This window comes from Triticum urartu, chromosome 1 (genome assembly GCF_003073215.2).
Source record: "Triticum urartu cultivar G1812 chromosome 1, Tu2.1, whole genome shotgun sequence".
NCBI lineage: Eukaryota > Viridiplantae > Streptophyta > Magnoliopsida > Poales > Poaceae > Triticum > Triticum urartu.
In genome coordinates, this window is record NC_053022.1 from 547223188 (window position 1) to 547250166 (window position 26979).

Here is a 26979-nt window from a genome sequence, read left to right on the forward strand (position 1 = left end):
CAAATACGATGTCAACTACATGATCATGCAAAGCAATATGACAATCATGGAGCATGTCATAATAAACGGAACGGTGGAAAGTTGCATGGCAATATAACTCGGAATGGCTATGGAAATGCCATGATAGGTAGGTATGGTGGATATTTTGAGGAAGATATAAGGAGGTTTATGTGTGATAGAGCGTATCATATCACGGGGTTTGGATGCACCGGCAAAGTTTGCACCAACTCTCAAGGCGAGAAAGGGAAATGCACGGTACCGTAGAGGCTAGAAAATTGTGGAAGGTTGAGAGTGCGTATAATCCATGGACTCACATTAGTCATAAAGAACTCATATACTTATTGCAAAAGTTTATTAGCCCTCAAAGCAAAGTACTACTACGCATGCCCCTAGAGGGATAGATTGGTAGGAAAAGACCACCGCTCGTCCCCGATCGCCACTCATAAGGAAAGCAATAAAAGAACACCTTATGTGTCAAAATTGTCACACAACTTTTACCATACGTGCATGCTACGGGACTTGCTAACCTTAACACAAGTATTTCTCAACTTCACAATTACTCAACTAGCACACTATAATATTACCACCTTTATATCTCAAAACACTTATCAAGTATCAAACTTCTCATGATATTCAATGAACTCAATATGGATGTTTTTATTATGCTCATCTTGGATGTCTATCACATTCGGATTAATTTCACAATTAAAGTAAATTACCATGATATTTAAGACTCTCTAAATAATATAAGTAAAGCATGAGAGATCAATAATTTCTATAAAATAAAACCACCATAGTGCTCTAAAAGATATAAGAGAAGCACAAGAGCAAAAACTATATAGCTCAAAAGATATAAGTGAAGCACATAGAGTATTCTAACAAATTCCGAATCATGTTTGTCTCTCTCAAAAGGTGTATTCAGCGAGGATGATTGTGGTAAACTAAAAATCGAAGACTCAAATTATACAAGACACTCCAAGCAAAACACATATCATGTGGTGAATAAAAATATAGCCCCAAATAAAGTTACCGATGGACGAAGACAAAATAGGGGATGCCTTTCGGGGCATCCCCAAGCTTAAGCTTTTGGTCCTTGGGCATCCCCAATCTTAGTCTCTTGCCAATCCTTGTTCCATAATCTATCAAATCTTTACCCAAAACTTGAAAACTTCACAACACAAAACTTAACAGAAAATCTCGTGAGCTCCGTTAGCGAAAGAAAACAAAACACCACTTAAAGGTACTGTAATGAACTCATTATTTATTTATACTGGTGTTAAACCTACTGTATTACAACTTTTATATGGTTCATAAACTCCATTACTAGCCATAGATTCATCAAAATAAGCAAACAACACGCGAAAAACAGAATCTGTCAAAAACAGAACAATCTGTAGTAATCTGTAACTAACTTGAACTTCTGGAACTCAACAAATTCTAAATTAAATTGATGGACGTGAGTAATTTATCTATTAATCATCGGCAAAAAGAATCAACTAAATAGCACTCTCCAGTAAAAAGTTGTAACTAATCTCGTGAGCGCTAAAGTTTCTGTTTTTTACAGCAAGAGCGCAAAGACTTTCCCCAAGTCATGACAAAGGTTCTACTTTGCACAAACACTAATTAAAACACAAAACCACATCTAACAGAAGCTAGATGGATTATTTATTGAATAACAACAAGTAAAAATATTCGGTTGTCTCCCATAGATAATTTTAATGATGCTCACATGAAAGACAAGAATTGAAGAGCAAAGAGAGCATCATAAAACACGTGACAAACACATCTAAGTCTACCATACTTCCTATGCATAGGCATATTATAAGCAAACAAATTTTCAAGGCAAGCAAAAACTAGCATATGCGAGGAAGAAGAAAGTGACAATAGCAATCTCAACATAACGAGAGGTAATTTAGTGACATGAAAATTTCTACAATCATATTTTCCTCTCTCATAATAATTACATGTGGGATCATAAGCAAATTCAACAAAATAGCTATCACATAAAATATTCTCAACACGATCCACATGCATGCAAAGTTGACACTCTTCCAAAAGAGTGGGATTAAAATTAACTAAAGTCATGAGCTCTCCAAACCCACTTTCAATATTATTGCAAACATTATTATCAATCTCATATTTATCATGGGGCTTAAATAAATTTTCAAGACCATGAGAGGAATCACCCCAATCATGATCATTGCAACAAATAGTAGTCATAGCAAAACTAGCATCCCCAAGCTTTGGGTTTTGCATATCATTAACACAATTGACATTAATATAATTTATAATAACATCATTGCAATCATGCTTTTCATTTAAAGATCTATCGTGAATCACTTCATAAAGCACTTCATCACAATTTTCATATTCATGGATTTCAAGCAAAACCTTATAAAGATAATCTAGTGCACCCAAATCACTAGGAATTGGTTCATCATAATTGGATCTCTTAAAAAGATTGGCAAGCGGATGAGGATCCATAGATCTTAGGTTCTCTGTTTAGCAATAAATATACAACTATTCCAACCAAACGAGCAAACGAGCCAAGTAAGACATCAAGGCAAATGAAAAGACAAACGGAAAGTGAGGGCGAATAAGACGGCAAGGGTGAAGTGGGGGAGAGGAAAACGAGAGGCAAATGACAAATAATGTAATGCGAGGGATAAGAATTTGTGATGGGTACTTGGTATGTCTTGACTTGTGCATAGACTCCCCGACAACGGCGCCAGAAATCCTTCTTGCTACCTCTTGAGCACTGCGTTGGTTTTCCCTTGAAGTGGAAAGGGTGATGCAGCAGAGTAGCTTAAGTATTTCCCTTAGTTTTTGAGAAGCAAGGTATCAATCCAGTAGGAGGCCACGCTCAAGTCCCTTGTACCTACACAAACAAATAAGAACCTTGCAACCAATGCGATAAAGGGGTTGTCAATCACTTCATGGCCACTTGCAAAAGTGAGATCTGATAGAGATGATAAGATAATATTTTTGGTATTTTTATGATAAAGATTAAAAGTAAAGATTGCAAAATAAATGGCAAAAGAAATAGCTTGTTGACGGGAGATTAATATGATGGAAAATAGACCCGGGGGCCATAGGTTTCACTAGTGGCTTCTCTCAAGATAGCATAAGTATTACAGTGGGTGAACAAATTACTGTCAAGCAATTGATAGAATTGAGCATAGTTATGAGAATATCTAGGTATGATCATGTATATAGGCATCACGTCCGTGACAAGTAGACCGACTCCTGCCTGCATCTACTACTATTACTCCACACATCGACCGCTATCCAGCATGCATCTAGAGTATTAAGTTCATAAGAACGGAGTAACGCATTAGGTAAGATGACATGATGTAGAGGGATAAACTCAAGCAATATGATATAAACCCCATCTTTTTATCCTCGATGGCAACAATACAATACGTGTCGTTTCCCCTACTGTCACTGGGATCGAGCACCGCAAGATTGAACCCAAAGCTAAGCACTTCTCCCATTGCAAGAAAGATCAATCTAGTAGGCAAAACCAAACTGATAATTCGAAGAGACTTGCAAAGATAACCAATCATACATAAAAGAATTCAGAGGAGATTCAAATATTGTTACAATTCATCGGATCTCGACAAACACACCGCAAAAGAAGATTACATCGAATAGATCTCCAAGAGAATCAAGGAGAACTTTGTATTGAGATCCAAAGAGAGAGAAGAAGCCATCTAGCTAATAACTATGGGCCCAAAGGTCTGAGGTAAACTACTGACACATCATCGGAGAGGCTATGGTGTTGATGTAGAAGCCCTCCGTGATCAATGCCCCCTCCGACGGAGCACCGGAAAAGGCCCCAAGATGGGATCTCGCGGGTACAGAGAGTTGCGGCGGTGGAAATAGGGTTTTGGCTCCTGTTCTGATGTTTCCAGGGTATATGTGTATATATAGGCGAAAGAGGTCGGTTAGAAGAGCTACGAGGGGCCCATGAGTGTGGGGGGCGTGCCCAGGGGGGCAGGCACACCTCCCTGCCTCGTGGCCACCTTGTTGATTGCTTGACGTCCACTCCAAGTCCTCTAGATCACGTTTGTTCCAAAAATCACGTTCCCGAAGGTTTCATTCCGTTTGGACTCTGTTTGATATTCCTTTCCTTTGAAACACTTGAATAGGCAAAAAAACAGCAATTTGGGTTGGGCCCCCGGTTAATAGGTTAGTCCCAAAAATAATATAAAAGTGTATAATAAAGCCCATTTAACATCCAAAACAGATAATATAATAGCATGGAACAATCAAAAATTATGGATACGTTGGAGACGTATCAGCCTACACCTTCCCCGCTTGGTGCTGGTGCATCTTTTAAGGGGAAGAAATGCGGCATTAAGCGCAAGGTTGCACCTGCAAAGGTCAACAAGGGTGTCAAGAAGCGTCCTCGTCTTAATCCAGAGGACAAGGATGATGCTGATTTCAACGCTGATGATGAGGGTGACGATGATGATGTTAGTCAGGTATGAATGTCTCATGTTTACTACTTTTGAGAGTATTTGTAGATTTGTTGTAGTTTTTTGTTTTTAGCACTGCCTTGGCGTATATATTTGACCTTCTGCTTCATATGGACGAATAAATTAGCTGAACTGCTTTGCTTTTATGGTGTTACTGCCTTTTGTGTACATAGTTGGACTTCTGGATATATACATGTAGAAATTAGCTTAACTTACCGGTATACATGTTTTATTACTACCTTGGTATACATGGTTGAACTTCTGCTTTGTAAATTTCCAGCATTTTGAAAGCATGTTAACTTGTGGTCATACATGGTTGTACTGCCTATGTAGATATAGGTGGACTTCTGAAATGTACTGCGTATGTGGGCATTAGTGGAATTTTGGTGTAGCTTGTTTATCTCATTGCTCTGCCTTTTTTCATTGTCATTGTATTTTTTTAGTATCAGCTTGTGGAGAGGCCTGAGAGGAGGAGGAGTGGAGGCAAAGCCCCCAAAGTAGGTGGCCAAGGAGGAGATGAGGCGAAACGTTTTAACAAGACGGTTCGCTGCTCACTGAAAGAGGTCAAGACGTGTGCGAAAATGCTACAACTTAGGCACAAGACGAGGGTTATCAAGGCTGGTTTTGGATGTGTGTTTGACTTGGAGGTTGATTCGAACATTTCTCGTCCTTTGATGGGCAACATCTACACGAGGATTGACCCTACAACCATGATTCTGGACATGGGTGCGGATAACAAGGTTCTCCGTATTACAAGTGATGCTATTCACCATCTGTTTGGATTCCCTCAGGGTAATCGTACCCCTCCTAGGCCCTCAAATGATGGGTTTGATGATGCTGTTATGAGGCTGAAGGGCAAGCTTGGGTACGCTAGGAGTGACGACATCAAGACAAAGGATCTGTGGAATATCCTCCAGGAACTTGTGAAGGACGAGACGAAGGATGATCATGCTCTGCAGGCGTTTTACCTGATTGTCTTCATGAAGGTGGTTATTCCTGGAACGTCTACACGAGTGTCCATGGAGGCAGCAATGGCTGAGAATCTTGTGTTTGAGGATATGGCAGATATGGACTATTGCCAGTTGGTTGTTGATGATATTTGAAGTGCTGTTGTTAGGTATCAGCAAGGTACGAGCAGAGGAAAAGCTGTCACAGGCTATGTCATCGCGCTGCTTCTTATGTATCTGGACTGCCTCATCATTGGCAAGACGCCTAATGTGGACTTGAGGACCCCTCGCATCAATTTCATGGATCAGGCCAAGCTTCTTGAGCTTGATGCGGCTGACTTGGTCAAGAAGGGTGATGATGACCCAGCCAACTGGGTGTTTGGGAGACTGCCTGTGAGTGTTTATATGCATCATTCTTTCCTGTGTAGTTTAACTTGAACTTCTGGTATTGTCTTGTATATCTTTGTTCCCATGTTCCTTCATTTCATTTCTGACGTGTTGACTTTTGTTTTTGTATGAAGTGGAAGACACAGGCTGAGGTTGTGTTCTTTAGGCATATCGAACGTCCTGTTCTTTCTATGCCTTGTGCCGCTGGCCTAAGGAGTGGAACTTCTCCAAGATTTGAATTCTCCCGGGATGTTAATACTGGTGCCCCCCGTAGATCCAGGAGGTTCTTCTGCCCGTGTGAGTGCTGCAGGTGGCGTGTCTTTCAAGAGTTTTTTTGAGTAGCGAACGTTTCCCATGTTAAGATTGACGGTCTTCTTGAAACTATTTGTGGGGAGTTGGCCCGTGTTCCGTCAACTGTTGAGCGTCTTAGTCGCGTTGATGGGATTCTTCCTCCCGGGCACGGTTTTGATGCTGAGTCTTCAAGGGAGGTTTCGTCAATTGAAGCTAGATATCTTGAAGAGATTCGTCAGAGCATTTCCCACCTCCGGGTTAGCTTTGTGTTGTTCAAGGAAATGCAGGATGCTCGTTGCAAGCCTTTTGAAGATGAGGCAAGTGTTGTTGTGAGACAGATTCAGAGGCAAGATTGTGTTCGTTTGAGTCGTGAAGGAGGTCACGTGGAGCATACCGAAGAGGTTTGTTTATGTTGGCTTTTTGACATTTCTTGCACTAATGTTCATTGTTAGCTTTTCAGTAATTACTATTTTTAGTCACAGGTGACCCTTGTTGATTTCACGTGTCGTAAAGTCTTTCTTTTTAGTACCAGTGTTTCCTAGTTGACCTTCTCTGTTTATAGCAACTGAACTTCATTGGCTATAGCACCTGAACTTCTGTGATTTCAACAACTGGCCCTTTTCCCTTTTGTATTAGAGTAGTTTGATATCTGACCTGCTATGTTTAGTGTATTTGGACTTCCAGTATCTGTCAGTGGTCATGGCTGACCTTCTGTGATTATGTAATGTGAACTTCTGCTGATTAGGTATTTGTGTTCTACATTTTTTTGTAGGCTGTTGATGATGGTGCTAGGGTTGAGGAGGACGTTTCACCTGTGCATGAACCGGCTCCCTCGAGTGATGTATTAGTTGATGAGCTTCATGGCAGTGAAAATAAAGTACCATTTTTCTTGTCCATTTATCTCATTTTTAAATCTTAGTTGTTTGTGCATTTTATCACTATGTGCCCTTTTTGTAATGACTTTCTGTTTTTCGCTGCAGATTGATGATGCTAGTGTTCCTCTAGAGAAGGTTGCAGACAAGTCCTTGTCAGGCACCGGCTGCTCCGACGGGGTGGACCCAACTGAACCTCAGTCGTCCATTGGCGCTGAGGTTTCTGATGCTGAGCAGGGCAAGAAAGCTGAAGTTTCTCATGCTGAGCAGGGCAAGACAGCTGGAGATATCATTTTGGAGAAATATCCCATTGAGGCTGCTGTTGAGGCTGGTGGTAGTGCTGCTGCAGGCCCGGAGAAGTCTCCTGCAACAGAGCCATGAGTTGCTGTTGATGTTGTTCAAACACAACCAACAACTTTTGTTGTTTCAGATTCTCCAGTTGCTCCAGCTGCTGCTGGTGTCCTTCCCGACGACGCTGCAATGTCTACTGGAGTTGATGATGAAGAGACTAAAAGCGATGGCTATGGAGAGGAGGTTGATTATTCCAGCGCTGCCACTGGTCTAGGCAAGAATCCATAAAGAGAGTAGCATGCTCCTCTCTTCTTTCCCCACCCCCGTCCATTTTGTTGTTTGTTTCTATGCGTGTTATCCATGTGAACTGCATGTGTGGTGCAAGTTGAACTTCTGGTTTGTCCTTTTGTCATGTGGTCTATAAATAAAATTAAGTGAACCTGTTTTTATGTGGGGGAAGGTTTGTAATGCATGGGTTGTTATGTTTTCTGGTGTAGCAGCTGGGATGTGCTTGTGTTTGAATGTTGTGATTGAATGTTGCTATTAATTAAACTGTCATGAATCTATGTTCTTTGAATGTTGCCCTTAATTTCTATTTCTTTTGCTTGGCAGATAGCGACCTTGCTGTCATCCGAAAGAAGGTTGATGACTTTTATTTCAGTGTAACTAGGCTTAAGAATGATCGTTCCAAGAGGTGAGTGCAGCTGGTCAATATTTACATCCATCTACCCCCTGTTAACTGCGTGTGGTTTCGTACCTGAACTTGTTTACTCTATGTTGCTGAACTTCTATTTTGTTTTACTTCCCTAGTGCTGAACTTCTGGCCTTTTTGTACTGCCTGTTGTGATATAGTTGAACTTCTGTGCTTGTATGTGTTATGAATTTCCTGAGTTTCTGATGCTGAACTTGTTTTACTTTCTATTGCTTGTTTTAGATCAATGATTATGTTCCAAAACAAGGAGTGTGAAGCTTCTGTTGAAGATGTCGCAATATCTTTTGCTTCTCACGGAATGCTTCGATCTAATGTGGCTGAGGTTGCACTCTACTGTCTATGTGTGAAGTACCAGGTGTCGGTGTCAAACCGGCGGATCTCGGGTAGGGGGTCCCGGACTGTGCGTCTAGGCGGATGGTAACAGGAGACAAGGGACACGATGTTTTTACCCAGGTTCGGGCCCTCTCGATGGAGGTAAAACCCTACTCCTGCTTGATTGATATTGATGATATGGGTAGTACAAGAGTGGATCTACCACGAGATCAAGGAGGCTAAACCCTAAAAGCTAGCCTATGGTATGATTGTTGTAATGGTTGTTCGTCCTACGGACTAAAACCCTCCGGTTTATATAGACATCGGAGAGGGCTAGGGTTACACAGAGTCGGTTACAATGGTAGGAGATCTCCATATCCGTATCGCCAAGCTTGCCTTCCACGCCAAGGAAAGTCCCATCCGGACACGGGACGAAGTCTTTAATCTTGTATCTTCATAGTCTTGGAGTCCGGCCGATGATGATAGTCCGGCTATCCGGACACCCCCTAGTCCAGGACTCCCTCAGTAGCCCCTGAACCAGGCTTCAATGACGATGAGTCCGGCGCGCATATTGTTCGGCATTGCAAGGCGGGTTCCTCCTCCAAATAATCCATAAAAGATTGTGAACACCAGGATAGTGTCCGGCTCTGCAAAATAAATTCCACATTCCACCGTAGAGAGAATAATACACACACAGGTTCAATCTGCTGACGTATTTTGTGGCATGACGTCACACCACCACCAAGCCTTTACTTGAATCGTTTTTCATTACACCACCTCAGCGCATTTAGTGAAGTGGTTTCCTTGGCACGTCTTGTCGAAGCAGAGATCGTGTTCCCCTTATTCCGGGATTCCCATCAATACGGACATGGGTAACCCAACCGTCCTCGTTGCCATGCCTCCTCTATCGAAGGTGAGTCCCAAACGGTCACGGGGATGGCTCTTAGTATTCTCCTTCTTTATAATGAGACCAAGGCTCGTTTCTTTTCTTCAATCCTCAATCGAATCTACCCCTCGCCCCGAGTTCCAACACCCAGAGCCCCAGATTCGAGCGCTTCGGACCTTCAACAATGTCCGGCTCCGACCTTCAGGGCCGGTGGATGCCCTCCTCCGTCACGGAGGAGGACGTGCAAAAGCTGAGAGAAGCCAAGTACCTGACTTACGAGATCTCGCATAGATTGCCCGTCGAAGGGCAAGTCAATCCCATCCAGAGCCCGGCGAAAGCGTCATGTTTATGTCCCACCTCCCTCGGGGTTTAGGCTTCCCGATGGATCCTTTTGTGAGAGGGCTCATGTTTTACTACGGGTTGGAATTCCATGACCTGGCTCCGGAGTCCATCCTCCACATCTCATCATTCATCGTTGTCTGTGAAGCCTTCCTCCGCACTACTCCCCACTTCGGTTTGTGGCTCAAGACCTTCAACGTGGAGCCGAAGATGATCGAGGGGCGTCAAGTAGAGTGTGGCGGGGCGGTTATAAGCAGAAGGGCCGATGCTCCATGGCCCGAGGGCTCTTTCCAGGAGGAGCTCGGCTTGTGGCAACAGGAGTGGTTCTATATCACCGCTCCTAGGGGCAGCAAGCAGAATCCGCCGCCCATCTTTCGCTCGGGCCCTCCACAGCGGCTGATGTCGTGGGTCAACCAAGGGCTCAACTAGGGGCCGTCAAAGGACGTACCCCTACTGCAGGGCCGGATTCGAGACCTCCAAGAGAGGGAGATCAATCTGGTCATGGTGATGCAGGTTATGCTGATTCGGCGTCTCCTGCCCTGCAAGCGTCGCCCCCTCCGCCTGTGGGAATTCAATCCAGAGGGGCCACGAGCTCTCCAACACTTCATGGGTACGACGCCCGTGGAGATGTATAAATTGTTCTTCGGATCACAAGAGATGTGTCCGGAATTGACCGAGGATTCCGGCCTAAGCTACAATCGCCCAGATGCTCAGGTAAGTGGCCCTGCGTCCAGACACACCGTTTGTTTGCGCCTTCTTGAATTTGCCTTTTAACCCATCGTCTCTTGAATAGGAGTGGATAGCGCAAGCGAAACTGATACGGTGTCCGGCCCCCCTCCCGGAGACCGTGCCGGATCCCGTGCTGGTCAGGATGCTGAAGGTTGCGCCTTCAGAGGAAGGCGAAGGGGAGAACAGGGACACTGCCACCTCTACCAAGGAGGCTTTTGAGAAAGGGGGGATCGAGAATCCCTCCTTCCAAGGGGAGAAGAGGACCGCTTCCGAAAACCCAGAGGCCAAGGCCTCGAAGCGGGGGAAGAGATCTTCCCCAGAGGGTCCTGCGTCCGGGGAGGCCCCGGCCGCACTATCTCCCCTAAGGAATCAGCCCTCCAGCGAGCCGTAAGTAGAAAAAAGGGGGTTCTGTAATAAGAGACATCCCTATTTTCGCTTCTGAGGATAACCGAAGTTTTTACCTTGTAGTTCAGATCTCCGTCCTTCTCAGATGAGCTCGTCTTCGGGGGACCTTCGTCCGGAGATGATGGAGAGCGAGACGCCTCCATCTGCCGCACCGTCGGATAGGGCGGACGAACCTGAGGTGTCATCATGGAGGGTATCCCCGAGTCCGGCAGGGCCGGAGCGTTCGGCACCAACTGGTGTGCGGCCGGGGGAGCTGAAGGATCTGTTTCAGAGGGTGTCTATCTCAGAAGGTCACCGTACATTGATGAGTATGGTGATTGGAAGAATTTCGTCCGCCGAAGGCGGGTTGCATGATGCCGTCAGGAGTTTGCTGGCGGGGTTTGAGGTACGTAAAAATGACATACCTTTTGACAGTTTTACACATAAAGTGCGCCCTGTATAGATAGTAGCCCCTAAGACTCGGTAGGTTGTCGAGAGCGACAGCGTGCCGAGGATCAAAATCGCAGGTATTGATTTTCGCCTTTCCTATGCAGGTGGCGGATGGTCCGGTGACCAACCGGACTGATGGAGTTGCCGAACTAAAGCGGCAACTTGACGTTGCGGATGCGGACATCGCGCTGGCCAATGAGCGACTTGACGAGTCACAAGGTAGGTTTTTTCTCCGCGGTCACCTAGTAAGGGAGCCGAAGCCCATTCCTTACAACATGTGTGCTTAATGCGGATGGTGCCGCTGCTGTGGAGAGCCTTCGGGCAGAACTTGCTCGAGCCAAGGAGCAGGCCAGAAGGAGTGATGCGGCTGCCTCGAGGGCGGCCGAAGAGCTAGATGCCGAGAGGGCTGCTCACTGCCGAAGCAGGGAGGAGATGGCCAAAATGGCCGTGAAGGTGAAAGATGTTACCGACCGCTATGAGGTTCTTGAAAAAGAACGCCGAGCGGAGCAAGAAGACCTGGCGAAGGCCACCGCCGAAGCCAAGGATGCCCGTTCTGCAATGAGGGCTATAAAGGAGGAGCTGCGCCAGGCCGGAGATATTGTGGCTGGCAAGCCCTTTCTGCTGCGTAGGAGGTTTACAGATCCAAAGTACGCTCAGCTTGGCCAGCTGTGGGGTCCGGAGGATCCTTATATGGACTTAGCGGCGAGTGTGGCAGATGCTGTTGTGCACTTCCGAAGTCAAAAGGATCACGAGATGGAAGAGCTTTTTTGGTCTCAATTCCATAGTCCGGAGCGTTCACTTCCGCTGACCGATCGGCTGGCTGAGTGGGCCGAGCTAAATCGATTGTCCGGACTTGCCATGACGGATATCGTGGCTCATGTCTGGCCGGATAGGCCCAAGCCGAAGAGTTATTTCGGCTTATTGCAGCAATTCCTTGGGGCGGTGCCGCATATAAAGGCGATGAAGCGGTCGGCCTGCATAGAGGGTGCGCGGATGGCCCTCGCCCGTGTGAAGACACACTGGACGGAAATGGACGCCACCGTTGTTGCGACCCGGGGTTCGGACGAGAGCCGGTTACCCGCCGAGCACTACTTTGGGGAAGTTCTGCGTGGTGCTCGTGTAATAGAGTCGCAGTGCTCAAAAAATGTCATGTTCAAATGATCTTTATGGTTTTGTAAAATAATGTTTATAATATGAGCGCTTTTTGTACTTGTGCGTTCAAGTATTGAAACATCTCCTGTGCGGCCGTTAATGTATACTTGTGTATAACCTGAAAGATGGCAGTCTTCGGCTTCAGCCCCCACGCACATGGTGCGGGGGTGTTTGCGAAATAGCGCACTTTCACACTTAGTCCAACGTCTTGGTCCTGTGAAGGAGGTGGTAGCGTAGCAAACGAGGCAACCGGACTATAATGCTTTATCACTTTCACTTAGCCATAGGAGTTCGAAGGTGGGGCTACGATATAGCCCCTAGGGGCACCGCGCTCTCCAGATTTGGGGCGCGTGTGTGCCTGACCGAGCAGCGGTCCTTCGTCAAAGCGGAGGAATTCTAAACATTTCGGAAGTCGATCGAGTGGTTGACCAGTCTCTCGCTACATCATGACAGTCAGTTTTCGGCTTTCTCTACTGAGGTGCTCACCCGGCCGAACCGGGGCACAATCGCAGTAGTTCTCCTGGTGCCGCGTTAGCCGATGATACGGAACGTAAGGCAGCAAAACACAGGAGCTGGGAAAACCCAACATTTGACCAAAGACATGATTCGGAGCTGATGCATATAAGGCCTAACTCGAGACGCCGAACACTCCCTGAGGTGTTCGGTCTTTATGATGACAGGCAGATCAATGCCCTAAGCCCCTAGTGTCCAGGTACGCGCAAGATCCTCTGACGCGGCCGATGCCAAAACGTCAGCCTCCTCTCTGGTTATGATTAGAAACTAGGGGATGCAAAGCAACAAGAGACAGTAAAAAAGGTTTACGCAGGGTCTTAATCTGAAAAGAATCCTTGCAACGGGTCCCTACTGCACGTCTGCGCATGTGTCTCCGTTGTGCTATATCCTGGACGGGTGTAACACGCTGTTCATCTGTAAAAGAGAGGAACTTAGTTTGAAAAGAAATCGTGTCAAAAATGTATTTAAAACAGAGCATGAATAAATGAATAAAGTTGAGCTTTTGTTGGCTTCTTATTGCTCATACACACAGCCCCTTGTAAAGGGGTGTGTGGCTAGGGAGCCCCTAGTTTATTTATGCCGGACTCGTTCTAGCCGTGTCCGGGGTCTTGAACGACCTTTTAATGAGATGATGCCGCGTGGACCGGGCATTTTAAGTGTAAGAGACGCGTAGTGTGGTATTGCATTAAAGCGGACAAAAGCTTCATGTCCCAATAGTGCTTGATGGCTACTTTTGAATGGGGCGACATGGAAGATTAGCTTTTCACGTCGGAAGTTGTTGGGTGACCCAAACACAACTTCTAGTAGTAAGGAGCCCGTGCACTTGGCGTAAGGGCCTGGCGTCACTCCTTTAAAGGAAGTGCGGCTATGTCGAATTTTAGTACGGTCTACCCCCAACTTGCGGATTGTGTCCGGATATAGCAGGTTTAAGTCGCTGCCGCCATCCATTAGGACTTGTGTAAATTGCAGTCCGTCAATTATAGGATCCAATATCAGAGCAGTCCATCCTGCGTTTCGGACGCTTATGGAGTAGTCCAGGTGGTCGAAAGTAATTGGTTTTGACATCCAATCTCGGGGTTCCACTGGGGTGGACCGTGCGACACGTACTTCAGCGAGTGCCGCGCTGTTGTTCCGTGGTATCACATGAAGTGAGTTTACTGTTTTGACTTCTTGTGGGAAAGTCTTTTGTTTTCCCGCGCTCCACTGGTGGGGTTCGTCGTCATCCTCGCTTGGCGCGTTGAGCCCCTTGTGTTCGGCGTTGAGTCGGCCGGACTGTTTGAAGACCCAACAATCTCGGTGGGTGTGGTTTGCAGGCTTCCCGGGTGTACTGTGGATTTGACATATCCGATCCAAAATTTTGTTTAGGTTGGATAGCTCATCACTGTTGTCCTTAAGCGGCAGTTTTTTGTTGTTCGGCCGCGAGCTTTTGAATCCGGCGTTAACCGCCGTGCTCTTTGGGCTCTTTTCTTTATTTCGGCGCTAGTCCTTTCTGCGCTGTGATTTTCCGTTTCCATCTCTGATCTCGGATGTACTCGGGTCGCTGGTGCTGCATCTTGCTAGCCAGCTGTCTTCCCCCGCGCAGAAGCGGGTCATGAGGCTTGTTAGCGCGGCCATTGTTCTCGGCTTCTCTTGGCCGATGTGTCTGGCGAGCCATTCGTCTCGGACATTATATTTAAAAGCTGCTAAGGCTTCGGCGTCCGGACAGTCGACTATTTGGTTCTTTTTGGTGAGGAACCTATTCCAGAATTTGCGCGCTGTCTCTGGGCTGTTGGGTTATGTGACTTAAATCGTCTGCATCCGGAGGGCGGACATAAGTCCCTTGAAAATTTGCTCTAAACGCGTCCTCGAGCTCTTCCCAGCTTCCAATGGTATTTTCTGGGAGGCTTTTGAGCCAATGCCTGGCCGGCCCTTTGAGCTTGAGGGGTAGATATTTTATGGCGTGGAGATCATCTCCTCTAGCCATATGTATATGCAGGATGTAATCCTCAATCCAGACTCCGGGGTCTGTTGTTCCGTCGTATGCCTCTATGTTTACGGGCTTGAACCCCGCTGGAAATTCATGATCCAGCACCTCATCGGTGAAACATAGTGGGTGTGCGGCGCCCCTGTATTTGGGTGTGCCGTTATCTTCGAACACTCGGCGTGTTGTGTTGCTTCCTGGGGCCCTCTTCTTTGGCCCATAAATGGACCTTACCGGGCCATCCGTTTTGCAGAGATATTTATGTGTGTCATGTGCTAGTTTATGTGCGGCGCCGCTTGCCGCTCCTGGCCTGCCTTCTGGTCATCTATCCGGCCAGGCGACCTCTTTGTTTTTTAATTGTGGGGGCTCTACGGCCACCTCGTCGAATTCGGGCAGCAGCTTGCGCTTCGGGTAGCTCTTTGTTTGTTGGCTATTGCCATATTTGTCCGCGGTCTTGAGTACTTTGCTCCACCTCATTCTGAGTATGTCTTCCGCTGTTTTGAGCTTCCGTTTCTCCTTCTTCAAACTTCTTGCAGTGGCGACAAGCCTTTTTTGGAGGTTCTTATGCTCCGGTGGTGTGTCCGGTGTGAGATCGTCTGGACTGTTGTTTTCACCGAGGATGAGTTGATTATCCGATTCATCCTGTTCGGATGGCTGCTTGGTTGCATGTTCATCGCCCACTGGTTTGCCCTGCTCTATGGCTGGGTCATTATGAGTGCTGTTGTTATCGAGGCGGGACTTTGGGCGGCGCTTGCGTCGCCGTTTTGGTTGTTTTTCGGGGGAGTTATCCTTCGCCGTGTCCCGTTGCTCCTCGTTATCGCTCCCTTTTGGGGTGTCCACCATGTATATATCATGAATTAAGGTGGCTTTCCAGTGCCCGGTAGGCGCTGGTTCTTGGTCGTCTCCGGCATCGTCGTCCATACCGTCGATGTCTTCGGAGTCATAGTCTAGCATGTCGGTTAAGTCTTCGACAGTGGCTACAAAGTGGATGGTGGGTGGGATTTGAATTTCTTCGTTGTCCGCATCCCAACCATCCTGACCGCAGTCCGGCCAGGGCTCTCCTGATAACGAGAGATATTTTAGTGAATTCAGGATGTCGCCAAAGGGTGAGTGCTGAAAGATGTCCGCAGCAGTGAACTCCATGATCGGCGCCCAATCGGATTCGATTGGCAGGGGCGCAGGAGGTTCGGAGTCTGGCGAGGAGTCCGGCACCTCGGAGTCACGGGTTTTGCAAAGGACAAGGTCAGTATTCGACTCCATCGCCGTAGAAGTTGCAGCCCCCGAGGCGGTGTCCAGCCACCTGTCCTCGATCTGCGCGGTCGGCTCCGAACTATGGGTCGGAGCGGACTCATGTGTGGCCTCCAGGGCACTGTCCGGTGACAGAGCTAAATCATGCCCACCGTGATAGTGTGGCGCGCTCGGTTGTGGCTCAAATCCATCGAAGATCAAGTCTCCACGGATGTCAGCCGTGAAGTTTAAGCTTCCAAACCTGACCTGACGGCCAGAGGCGTAGCTTTCGATCTGCTCTAGATGGCCAAGCGAATTGGCCCGCAGTGCAAAGCCGCCGAACATGAAGATCTGTCCGGGGAGAAAAGTCTCACCCTGGACTACGTCGTTGATTGAAGAAGCCATCAAGCCTATCGGTGACGACACAGAGGAACTCTCAATGAAAGCACCAATGCCGGTGTCAAAACCGGCGGATCTCAGGTAGGGGGTCCCGGACTGTGCGTCTAGGCGGATGGTAACAGGAGACAAGGGACACAATGTTTTTACCCAGGTTCGGGCCCTCTCGATGGAGGTAAAACCCTACTCCTGCTTGATTGATATTGATGATATGGGTAGTACAAGAGTGGATCTACCACGAGATCAAGGAGGCTAAACCCTAAAAGCTAGCCTATGGTATGATTGTTGTAATGGTTGTTCGTCCTACGGACTAAAACCCTCCGGTTTATATAGACACCGGAGAAGGCTAGGGTTACACAGAGTCGGTTACAATGGTAGGAGATCTCCATATCCGTATCGCCAAGCTTGCCTTCCACGCCAAGGAAAGTCCCATCCGGACACGGGACGAAGTCTTTAATCTTGTATCTTCATAGTCTTGGAGTCCGGCCGATGATGATAGTCCGGCTATCCGGACACCCCCTAGTCCAGGACTCCCTCACCAGGGATCGGATAAACTCATCATGACGTATTGGGTTTGTGTAAGTCAACCATATAGTGATTTCTTTTGTGTTTTGTTCCTTATCATTTTAGTTAAAATTTGTTTGTCTTATTTTTTTATTTTCATATTGGTGTTGTCTGCATTATTTTAGGACAAGATTTTGAGAGGTCAATTTGATTCTCATGTGAGGAAGTACTTCTTGGCGCCAGGTCCAGATAGCATGGATGCACATGATTCTGTATGCAATATCTTGTTATTTTCCTCTGTATTAGTTTTGCAGTGTGATCCACTGTGTTAATATTGTTTTATTTTTCTTTGTACCGTTTGATATTAATTCTAAGTTTTTAATGATTCGTGTCTTCATGTCGCTTCAGGTTGTTTTCCCCACTTTTGACCCGCCTGAAATTCCTGCTTCCATGGGTGATACTGGTCATTGGGTTTCGATATATCTTGACCTGAAGAATTCAAGGTTCCAGCTTCTCGACTCCTATTATGGACCAGACAATGACTGTGAGGTACGGTTATTTTGGCGGATGACCGATAACATCAAGAAGCTTTGGAGCGATGCCAGCAACGACAGCGAGACACCCTTCAGTCCTATTTCCATCAACCATTTCGCTTTGGAATGGATTGATGTCCCCCAGCAGACTAACAAGTATGAGTTCCACTTTTCTTTTTATCACTTTTGTTTAACTGTAGTTGTACTTAATCTGTGACGTCTTTTATTCGTTGGCTTCCTTTTTTGTTCTAACACCAATCTTTTTTGTGTTTGATGGCAGTATCGACTGCGGATTCTTCATGCTTACGAATGTTAATTCATTTCACAATGGGGTTCTTGCAAATTATTCCCATGAAAATATCGCGGATATCAGGAAGACGTGGCTGTACTCAATCGCTTCTTCTAACCTGTTTGAGACAGACTTCCAAGCTTTGTTTGGCTACTTCACATGTAAGTCTTGGAACTTGGACTGCTTACCTGTACTGCATCTTTTGTTTTACATGAACTTCATTTTTTCTTGAACTTGAACTTCTGCGTGAGATCTGGCTGGGCTGCTATTTTGAGATGGAGAGGAGCATTTCTTGTACATGAACTTCATTTTTATCTTTATTATTTTGCTTGTTTGTTTTGTTTCAGTATTTTTTTGCTTCCATTGCTTAACTGGGCACGAGCATTTCTTCTACTTGAACTTCAGAGATGATGCCTTTCTATGCTTTTGTTAGCTGTAGTTGAATGTTTTCTAGTTCATCAGTTTATCTTGAATTGTGCCTTTAGTTGTGCCTGAACTTCATTTAGTTTTTAAATGCAACTAATTTTTTTAGGTCAGCTTGAGTAGTAACCATGTCATCTATATTAGTTGGACTACACGTTGTGCTGTGCCTGAAGTTCAGTTATATTTTAATGGTGTTTTTTCATCTTCCTGACCGCTTACCACTACTCATTCCTCGGGTCACAGGAATACCAGCCCAGGGAGGAATCGATGAGTACAACTCCGAGAGAAGATGGTAGACCTCGAATGCTTATCCCTTCCATGTTGGGGAAGCAGGCTGGTGGTATTTGTGGTACTCCCAAAACCCCTTGCTCTAGGAAGGTTGGTGTAGTCGAAGCAGCCGAAGCAGAAGTGATTTCGTCGGACGATGATTTGAGAAGATTGCTTACCCAAAGAATGGTAAATTTGATGCTGGTGCTGTTGTTGGGAAAGGTGGGAAGAATGCTGTCATCACCAAGAGGAAACCGGCAGTTGAGTCTGGCAACATAACTTCCTCCAAGAGAGCATCAAGATTGCCTTTGAAGTGGCGTTCTGCTGTCGCTCCCCTGAAGAAGTACATGTTGGGGAACGTAGTAATTTCAAAAATTTCCTACGCACACTCAAGATCATGGTGATGCATAGCAACGAGAGGGGAGAGTGTGATCTACGTACCCTTGTAGACCGACTACGAAAGCGTTGACACAACGTAGAGGAAGTAGTCGTACGTCTTCACGATCCAACCGATCAAGCACCGAAACTACGGCACCTCCGAGTTCTAGCACACGTTCAGCTTGATGACGATCCCCGGACTCCGATCCAGCATAGTGTAGGGGAAGAGTTCCGTCAGCACGACGGCGTGGTGACGATCTTGATGTTCTACCGTCGCAGGGCTTCGCCTAAGCACCGCTACAATATTATCGAGGATTATGGTGGAAGGGGCACCGCACACGGCTAAGAATATGATCATGTGGATCAACTTGTGTCTATGGGGTGCCCCCTGCCCCAGTATATAAAGGAGTGGAGGAGGGGAGGGCCGGCCCTCTCTATGGCGCGCCCTGGGGGAGTCCTACTCCCACCAGGAGTAGGATTCCCCCTTTCCTAGTCCAACTATGAGTCCTTCCATGTAGTAGGAGTAGGAGTCAAGGCAAGGGAAAAGAGAAGAGAAGGAAGGAGGGGGCGCAGCCCTTTCCCCTAGTCCAATTCGGACTAGGCCTTGGGGGGCGCCCAACCTCTCCTATCTCTTTCCCCTAAAGCCCAATAAGGCCCATATACTCCCCGGCGAATTCCCGTAACTCTCCGGTACTCCGAAAAATACTCGAATCACTCGGAACCTTTCTGATGTCCGAATATAGTCATCCAATATATCGATTTTTACTTCTCGACCATTTCGAGACTCCTCGTCATGTCCTCGATCTCATCCGGGACTCCGAACTCCTTCGGTACAGCAAAACTCATAATATAACTATCATCGAAACCTTAAGCGTGCGGACCCTACGGGTTCGAGAACAATGTAGACATGACCGAGACATGTCTCCGGTCAATAACCAATAGCGGAACCTGGATGCTCATATTGGCTCCTACATATTCTACGAAGATCTTTATCGGTCAGACCGCATAACAACATACGTTGTTCCCTTTGTCATCGGTATGTTACTTGCCCGAGATTCGATCATCGGTATCCCATACCTAGTTCAATCTCGTTGCCGGCAAGTCTCTTTACTCGTTCCGTAATACATCATCTCGCAACTAACTCATTAGTTGCAATGCTTGCAAGGCTTATGTGATGTGCATTACCGAGGGGGCCCAGAGATACCTCTCCGACAATCGGAGTGACAAAACCTAATCTCAAAATACGCCAACCCAACATGTACCTTTGGAGACACCTGTAGTACTCCTTTATAATCACCCAGTTACGTTGTGATGTTTGGTAGTACCCAAAGTGTTCCTCCGGTAAACGGGAGTTGCATAATCTCATAGTTACAGGAACATGTATAAGTCATGAAGAAAGCAATAGCAACATACTAAACGATCAGGTGCTAAACTAATGGAATGGGTCATGTCAATCAGATCATTCTCTTAATGATGTGATCCCGTTAATCAAATAACAACTCATTGTTCATGGTTAGGAAACATAACCATCTTTGATTAACGAGCTAGTCAAGTAGAGGCATACTAGTGACACTTTTTTTGTCTATGTATTCACACATGTATTATGTTTCCGGTTAATACAATTCTAGCATGAATAATAAACCTTTTATCATGATTATAAGGAAATAAATAATAACTTTATTATTGCCTCTAGGGCATATTTCCTTCAGTCTCCCACTTGCACTAGAGTCAATAATCAAGATTACACCGTAATGATTCTAACACCCATGGAGCCTTGGTGCTGATCATGTTTTGCTCGTGGTAGAGGCTTAGTCAACGGGTCTGCAATATTCAGATCGGTATGTATCTTGCAAATCTCTATGTCTCCCACCTGGACTAGATCCCGGATGGAATTGAAGCGTCTCTTGATGTGTTTGGTTCTTTTGTGAAATCTGGATTCCTTTGCCAAGGCAATTGCACCAGTATTGTCACAAAAGATTTTCATTGGACCCGATGCACTAGGTATGACACCTAGATCGGATATTAACTCCTTCATCCAGACTCCTTCGTTCGCTGCTTCCGAAGCAGCTATGTACTCCGCTTCACATGTAGATCCTGCTACGACGCTTTGTTTAGAACTGCACCAACTGACAGCTCCACCGTTTAATGTAAACACGTATCCGGTTTGCGATTTAGAATCGTCCGGATCAGTGTCAAAGCTTGCATCAACGTAACCATTTACGACGAGCTCTTTGTCACCTCCATATACGAGAAACATATCCTTGCTCCTTTTCAGGTATTTCAGGATGTTCTTGACCGCTGTCCAGTGATCCACTCCTGGATTACTTTGGTACCTCCCTGCTAGACTTATAGCAAGGCACACATTAGGTCTGGTACACAGCATTGCATACATGATAGATCCTATCGCTGATGCATAGGGAACATCTTTCATATTCTCTCTATCTTCTGCAGTGGTCGGGCATTGAGTCTTACTCAATTTCACACCTTGTAATACAGGCAAGAATCCTTTCTTTGCTTGATCCATTTTGAACTTCTTCAAAATTTTGTCAAGGTATGTTGTTTGTGAAAGTCCAATTAAGCGTTTTGATCTATCTCTATAGATCTTTATGCCTAATATGTAAGCAGCTTCACCGAGGTCTTTCATTGAAAAACTCTTATTCAAGTATCCCTTTATGCTATCCAGAAATTCTATATCATTTCCAATTAGTAATATGTCATCCACATATAATATCAGAAATGCTACAGAGCTCCCACTCACTTTCTTGTAAATACAGGCTTCTCCAAAAGTTTGTATAAAACCAAATGCTTTGATCACACTATCAAAGCATTTATTCCAACTCCGAGAGGCTTGCACCAGTCCACAAATGGATCGCTGGAGCTTGCACACTTTGTTAGCTCCTTTTGGATCGACAAAACCTTCCGGTTGCATCACATACAACTCTTCTTTAATAAATCCATTAAGGAATGCAGTTTTGTTTATCCATTTACCAGATTTCATAAAATTCGGTAATTGCTAACATGATTCGGACAGACTTAAGCATAGATACGAGTGAGAAACTCTCATCATACTCAACACCTTGAACTTGTTGAAAACCTTTTGCGACAATTCTAGCTTTGTAGATAATAACACTACTATCAACGTCCGTCTTCCTCTTGAAGATCCATTTATTTTCTATGGCTTGCCGGTCATCGGGCAAGTCAACCAAAGTCCACACTTTGTTCTCATATATGGATCCCATCTCAGATTTCATGGCCTTAAACCATTTCACGGAATCTGGGCTCACCATCGCTTCTTCATAGTTCATAGGTTCGTCATGGTCTAGTAACATAACCTCCAGAACAGGATTACCGTACCACTCTGGTGCGGATCTTATTATGGTTGACCTACGAGGTTCGGTAGCAACTTGATCCAAAGTTTCATGATCATCATCATTAAATTCCTCACTAATCGGTGTAGGCATCACTGGAACTGATTTCTGTGATGAACTACTTTCCAATTTGGGAGAAGGTACAATTACCTTATCAAGTTCTACTTTCCTCCCACTCACATCTTTCGAGAGAAACTTCTTCTCTAGAAAGTATCCATTCTCAGCAACGAATGTCTTGCCTTCGGATCTGTGATAGAAGGTGTACCCAACTGTCTCCTTTGGGTATCCTATGAAGACACATTTCTCCGATTTGGGTTTGAGCTTATCATGATGAAACTTTTTCTTATAAGCATCGCAACCCCAAACTTTAAGAAACGACAACTTTGGTTTCTTGCCAAACCATAGTTCATATTGTGTCGTCTCAACGGACTTAGATGGTGCCCCTTTTTAATGTGAATGCAGCTGTCTCTAATGCATGATCCCAAAACGATATTGGTAAATTGGTAAGAAACATCATAGATTGTACTATATCCAATAAAGTACGGTTATGACGTTCGGACACACCATTATGCTGTGGTGTTCCAGGTGGCATGAGTTTGTGAAACTATTCCACATTGTTTTAATTGAAGGCCAAAATCGTAACTCAAATACTCTCTTCTCTACGATCAGATCGCAGAAACTTTATTTTCTTGTTACGATGATTCTCCACTTCACTCTGAAATTCTTTGAACTTTTCAAATGTTTCAGACTTATGTTTCATCAAGTAGATATACCCATATCTGCTTAAATCATCTGTGAAGGTGAGAAAATAACGATATCCGCCACGAGCCTCAATATTCATCGGACCACATACATCTGTATGTATGATCTCCAACAAATCTGTTGCTCTCTCCATAGTTCCGGAGAACGGTGTTTTAGTCATCTTGCCCATGAGGCACGGTTCGCAAGTACCAAGTGATTCATAATCAAGTGGTTCCAAAAGTCCATCAGAATGGAGTTTCTTCATGCGCTTTACACCGATATGACCTAAACGGCAGTGCCACAAATAAGTTGCACTCTCATTATCAACTCTGCATCTTTTGGTTTCAACATTATGAATATGTGTGTTACTACTATCGAGATTCAACAAGAATAGACCACTCTTCGAGGGTGCATGACCATAAAAGATATTACTCATATAAATAGAACAACCATTATTCTCTGATTTAAATGAATAACCGTCTCGCATCAAACAAGATCCAGATATAATGTTCATGCTTAACGTTGGCACCAAATAACAATTATTTAGGTCTAATACTAATCCCGAAGGTAGATGCAGAGGTAGCGTGCCGACTGCGATCACATCGACTTTGGAACCGTTTCCCACGCGCATCGTTACCTTGTCCTTAACCAATCTTCGCTTAATCCGTAGTACCTGTTTCGAGTTGCAAATATTAGCAACAGAACCAGTATCAAATACCCAGGTGCTACTGCGAGCATTAGTAAGGTACACATCAATAACATGTATATCACATATACCTTTGTTCACCTTGCCATACTTCTTATCCGCCAAATACTTGGGGCAGTTCCGCTTCCAGTGACCAGTCTGCTTGCAATAGAAGCACTCAGTTTCAGGCTTAGGTCCAGGTTTGGGTTTCTTCTCTTGAGTAGCAACTTGCTTGCCGTTCTTTTTGAAGTTCCCCTTCTTCTTCCCTTTGCCCTTTTTCTTGAAACTAGTGGTCTTGTTGACCATCAACACTTGATGCTCCTTCTTGATTTCTACCTCCGCAGCTTTCAGCATCGCGAAGAGCTCGGGAATAGTCTTGTTCATCCCTTGCATATTATAGTTCATCACGAAGCTCTTGTAGCTTGGTGGCAGTGATTGAAGAATTCTGTCAATGACGCAATCATCTGGAAGATTAACTCCCAATTGAATCAAGTGATTATTATACCCAGACATTTTGAGTATATGCTCAGTAACAGAACTGTTCTCCTCCATCTTGCAGCTATAGAACTTATTGGAGACTTCATATCTCTCAATCTGGGCATTTGCTTGAAATATTAACTTCAACTCTTGGAACATCTCATATGCTCCATGACGTTCAAAACGTCGTTGAAGTCCCGATTCTAAGCCGTAAAGCATGGCACACTGAACTATCGAGTATTCATCAGCTTTGCTCTGCTAGACGTTCACAACATCCGGCGTTGCTCCTGCAGCAGGCCTAGCACCCAGCGGTGCTTCCAGGACGTAATTCTTCTGTGCAGCAATGAGGATAATCCTCAAGTTACGGACCCAGTCCGTGTAATTGCTACCATCATCTTTCAACTTTGCTTTCTCAAGGAACGCATTAAAATTCAACGGAACAATAGCACGAGCCATCTATCTACAATCAAACATAAACAAGCAAGATACTAATCAGGTACTAAGTTTCATGATAAATTTAAGTTCAGTTAATCAAATTAATTAAAGAACTCCCACTTAGATAGACATCCCTCTAATCCTCTAAGTGATTACGTGATCCAAATCAACTAAACCATAACCGATCATCACGTGAGATGGAGTAGTTTTCAATGGTGAACATCGTTATGTTGATCATATCTACCATATGATTCACGCTCGACCTTTCGGTCTCCGTGTTCCGAGGCCATATCTGTATATGCTTAGCTCGTCAAGTATAACCTGAGTATTCCGCGTGTGCAACTGTTTTGCACCCGTTGTATTTGAACGTAGAACCTATCACACCCGATCGTCACGTGGTGTCTCAGCACGAAGAACTTTCGCAACGGTGCATACTCAGGGAGAACACTTCTTGATAATTTAGTGAGAGATCATCTTATAATGCTACCGTCAATCAAAGCAAGATAAGATGCATAAAAGGATAAACATCACATGCAATCAATATAAGTGATATGATATGGCCATCATCATGTTGTGCTTGTGATCTCCATCTCCGAAGCACCATCGTGATCACCATCGTCATCGGCGTGACACCTTGATCTCCATCGTAGCATCGCTGTCGTCTCGCCAAGCTCGTGCTTCTACGACTATCGCTACCACTTAGTGATAAAAGTAAAGCATTACATCGCGATTGCATTGCATACAATAAAGCGACAACCATATGGCTCCTGTCAGTTGCCGATAACTCGGTTACAAAACATGATCATCTCATACAATAAAATTTAGCATCATGTCTTGACCATATCACATCACAACATGCCCTGCAAAAACAAGTTAGACGTCCTCTACTTTGTTGTTGCAATTTTTACGTGGCTGCTACGGGCTTAAGAAAGAACCAATCTTACCTACGCATCAAAACCACAATGATAGTTTGTCAAGTTGGTGCTGTTTTAACCTTTGCAAGGACCGGGCGTAGCCACACTCAGTTCAACTAAAGTTGGAGAAACTGACACCCGCCAGCCACCTGTGTGCCAAGCACGGCGGTAGAACCAGTCTCGCGTAAGCGTATGCGTAATGTCGGTCCGGGCCGCTTCATCCAACAATACCGCCGAACCAAAGTATGACATGCTGGTAAGCAGTATGACTTATATCGCCCACAACTCACTTGTGTTCTACTCGTGCATATAACAGCAAACCATAAAAACCTAGGCTCGGATGCCACTGTTGGGGAACGTAGTAATTTCAAAATTTTCCTACGCACACTCAAGATCATGGTGATGCATAGCAACGAGAGGGGAGAGTGTGATCTACGTACCCTTGTAGACCGACTACGGAAGCGTTGACACAACGTAGAGGAAGTAGTCGTACGTCTTCACGATCCAACCGATCAAGCACCGAAACTACGGCACCTCCGAGTTCTAGCACACGTTCAGCTCGATGACGACCCCCGGACTCCGATCCAGCAAAGTGTCAGGGAAGAGTTCCGTCAGCACGACGGCGTGGTGACGATCTTGATGTTCTACCGTCGCAGGGCTTCGCCTAAGCACCGCTACAATATTATCGAGGATTATGGTGGAAGGGGGCACCGCACACGGCTAAGAATATGATCACGTGGATCAACTTGTGTCTATGGGGTGCCCCCTGCCCCAGTATATAAAGGAGTGGAGGAGGGGAGGGCCGGCCCTCTCTATGGCGCGCCCTAGGGGAGTCCGACTCCCACCGGGAGTAGCATTCCCCCTTTCCTAGTCCAACTAGGAGTCCTTCCATGTAGTAGGAGTAGGAGTCAAGGCAAGGGAAAAGAGAAGAGAAGGAAGGAGGGGGCGCAGCCCTTTCCCCTAGTCCAATTCGGACTAGGCCTTGGGGGGGCGCCCAACCTCTCCTATCTCTTTCCCCTAAAGCCCAATAAGGTCCATATACTCCCCGGCGAATTCCCGTAACTCTCCGGTACTCCGAAAAATACTCGAATCACTCGGAACCTTTCCGATGTCCGAATATAGTCATCCAATATATCGATTTTTACATCTCGACCATTTCGAGACTCCTCGTCATGTCCTCGATCTCATCCGGGACTCCGAACTCCTTCGGTACATCAAAACTCATAAACTCATAATATAACTGTCATCGAAACCTTAAGCGTGCGGACCCTACGGGTTCGAGAACAATGTAGACATGACCGAGACACATCTCCGGTCAATAACCAATAGCGGAACCTGGATGCTCATATTGGCTCCTACATATTCTACGAAGATCTTTATCGGTCAGACCGCATAACAACATACGTTATTCCCTTTGTCATCGGTATGTTACTTGCCCGAGATTCGATCATCGGTATCCCATACCTAGTTAAATCTCGTTGCCGGCAAGTCTCTTTACTCGTTCCGTAATACATCATCTCGCAACTAACTCATTAGTTGCAATGCTTGCAAGGCTTATGTGATGTGCATTACCGAGGGGGCCCAGAGATACCTCTCCGACAATCGGAGTGACAAAACCTAATCTCGAAATACGCCA

General features: G+C 45.5%; 1 protein-coding gene across 1 annotated transcript; it reads right to left on the reverse strand.

The window, feature by feature from the left end:
* Positions 1–13316: 13316 nt before the first annotated feature.
* Positions 13317–13811, reverse strand: LOC125538757. Its single transcript, XM_048702048.1, has one exon. The coding sequence runs from the start codon at positions 13809–13811 to the stop codon at positions 13317–13319; it is 495 nt and encodes a 164-aa protein (XP_048558005.1).
* Between the last annotated feature and the right edge of the window lie 13168 nt (positions 13812–26979).

Bases quoted from the DNA above. Each gene is read 5' to 3' on its own strand.
- LOC125538757 (XM_048702048.1), bottom strand. From the start codon at position 13,811: ATGTCAAAACCAATTACTTTCGACCACCTGGACTACTCCATAAGCGTC.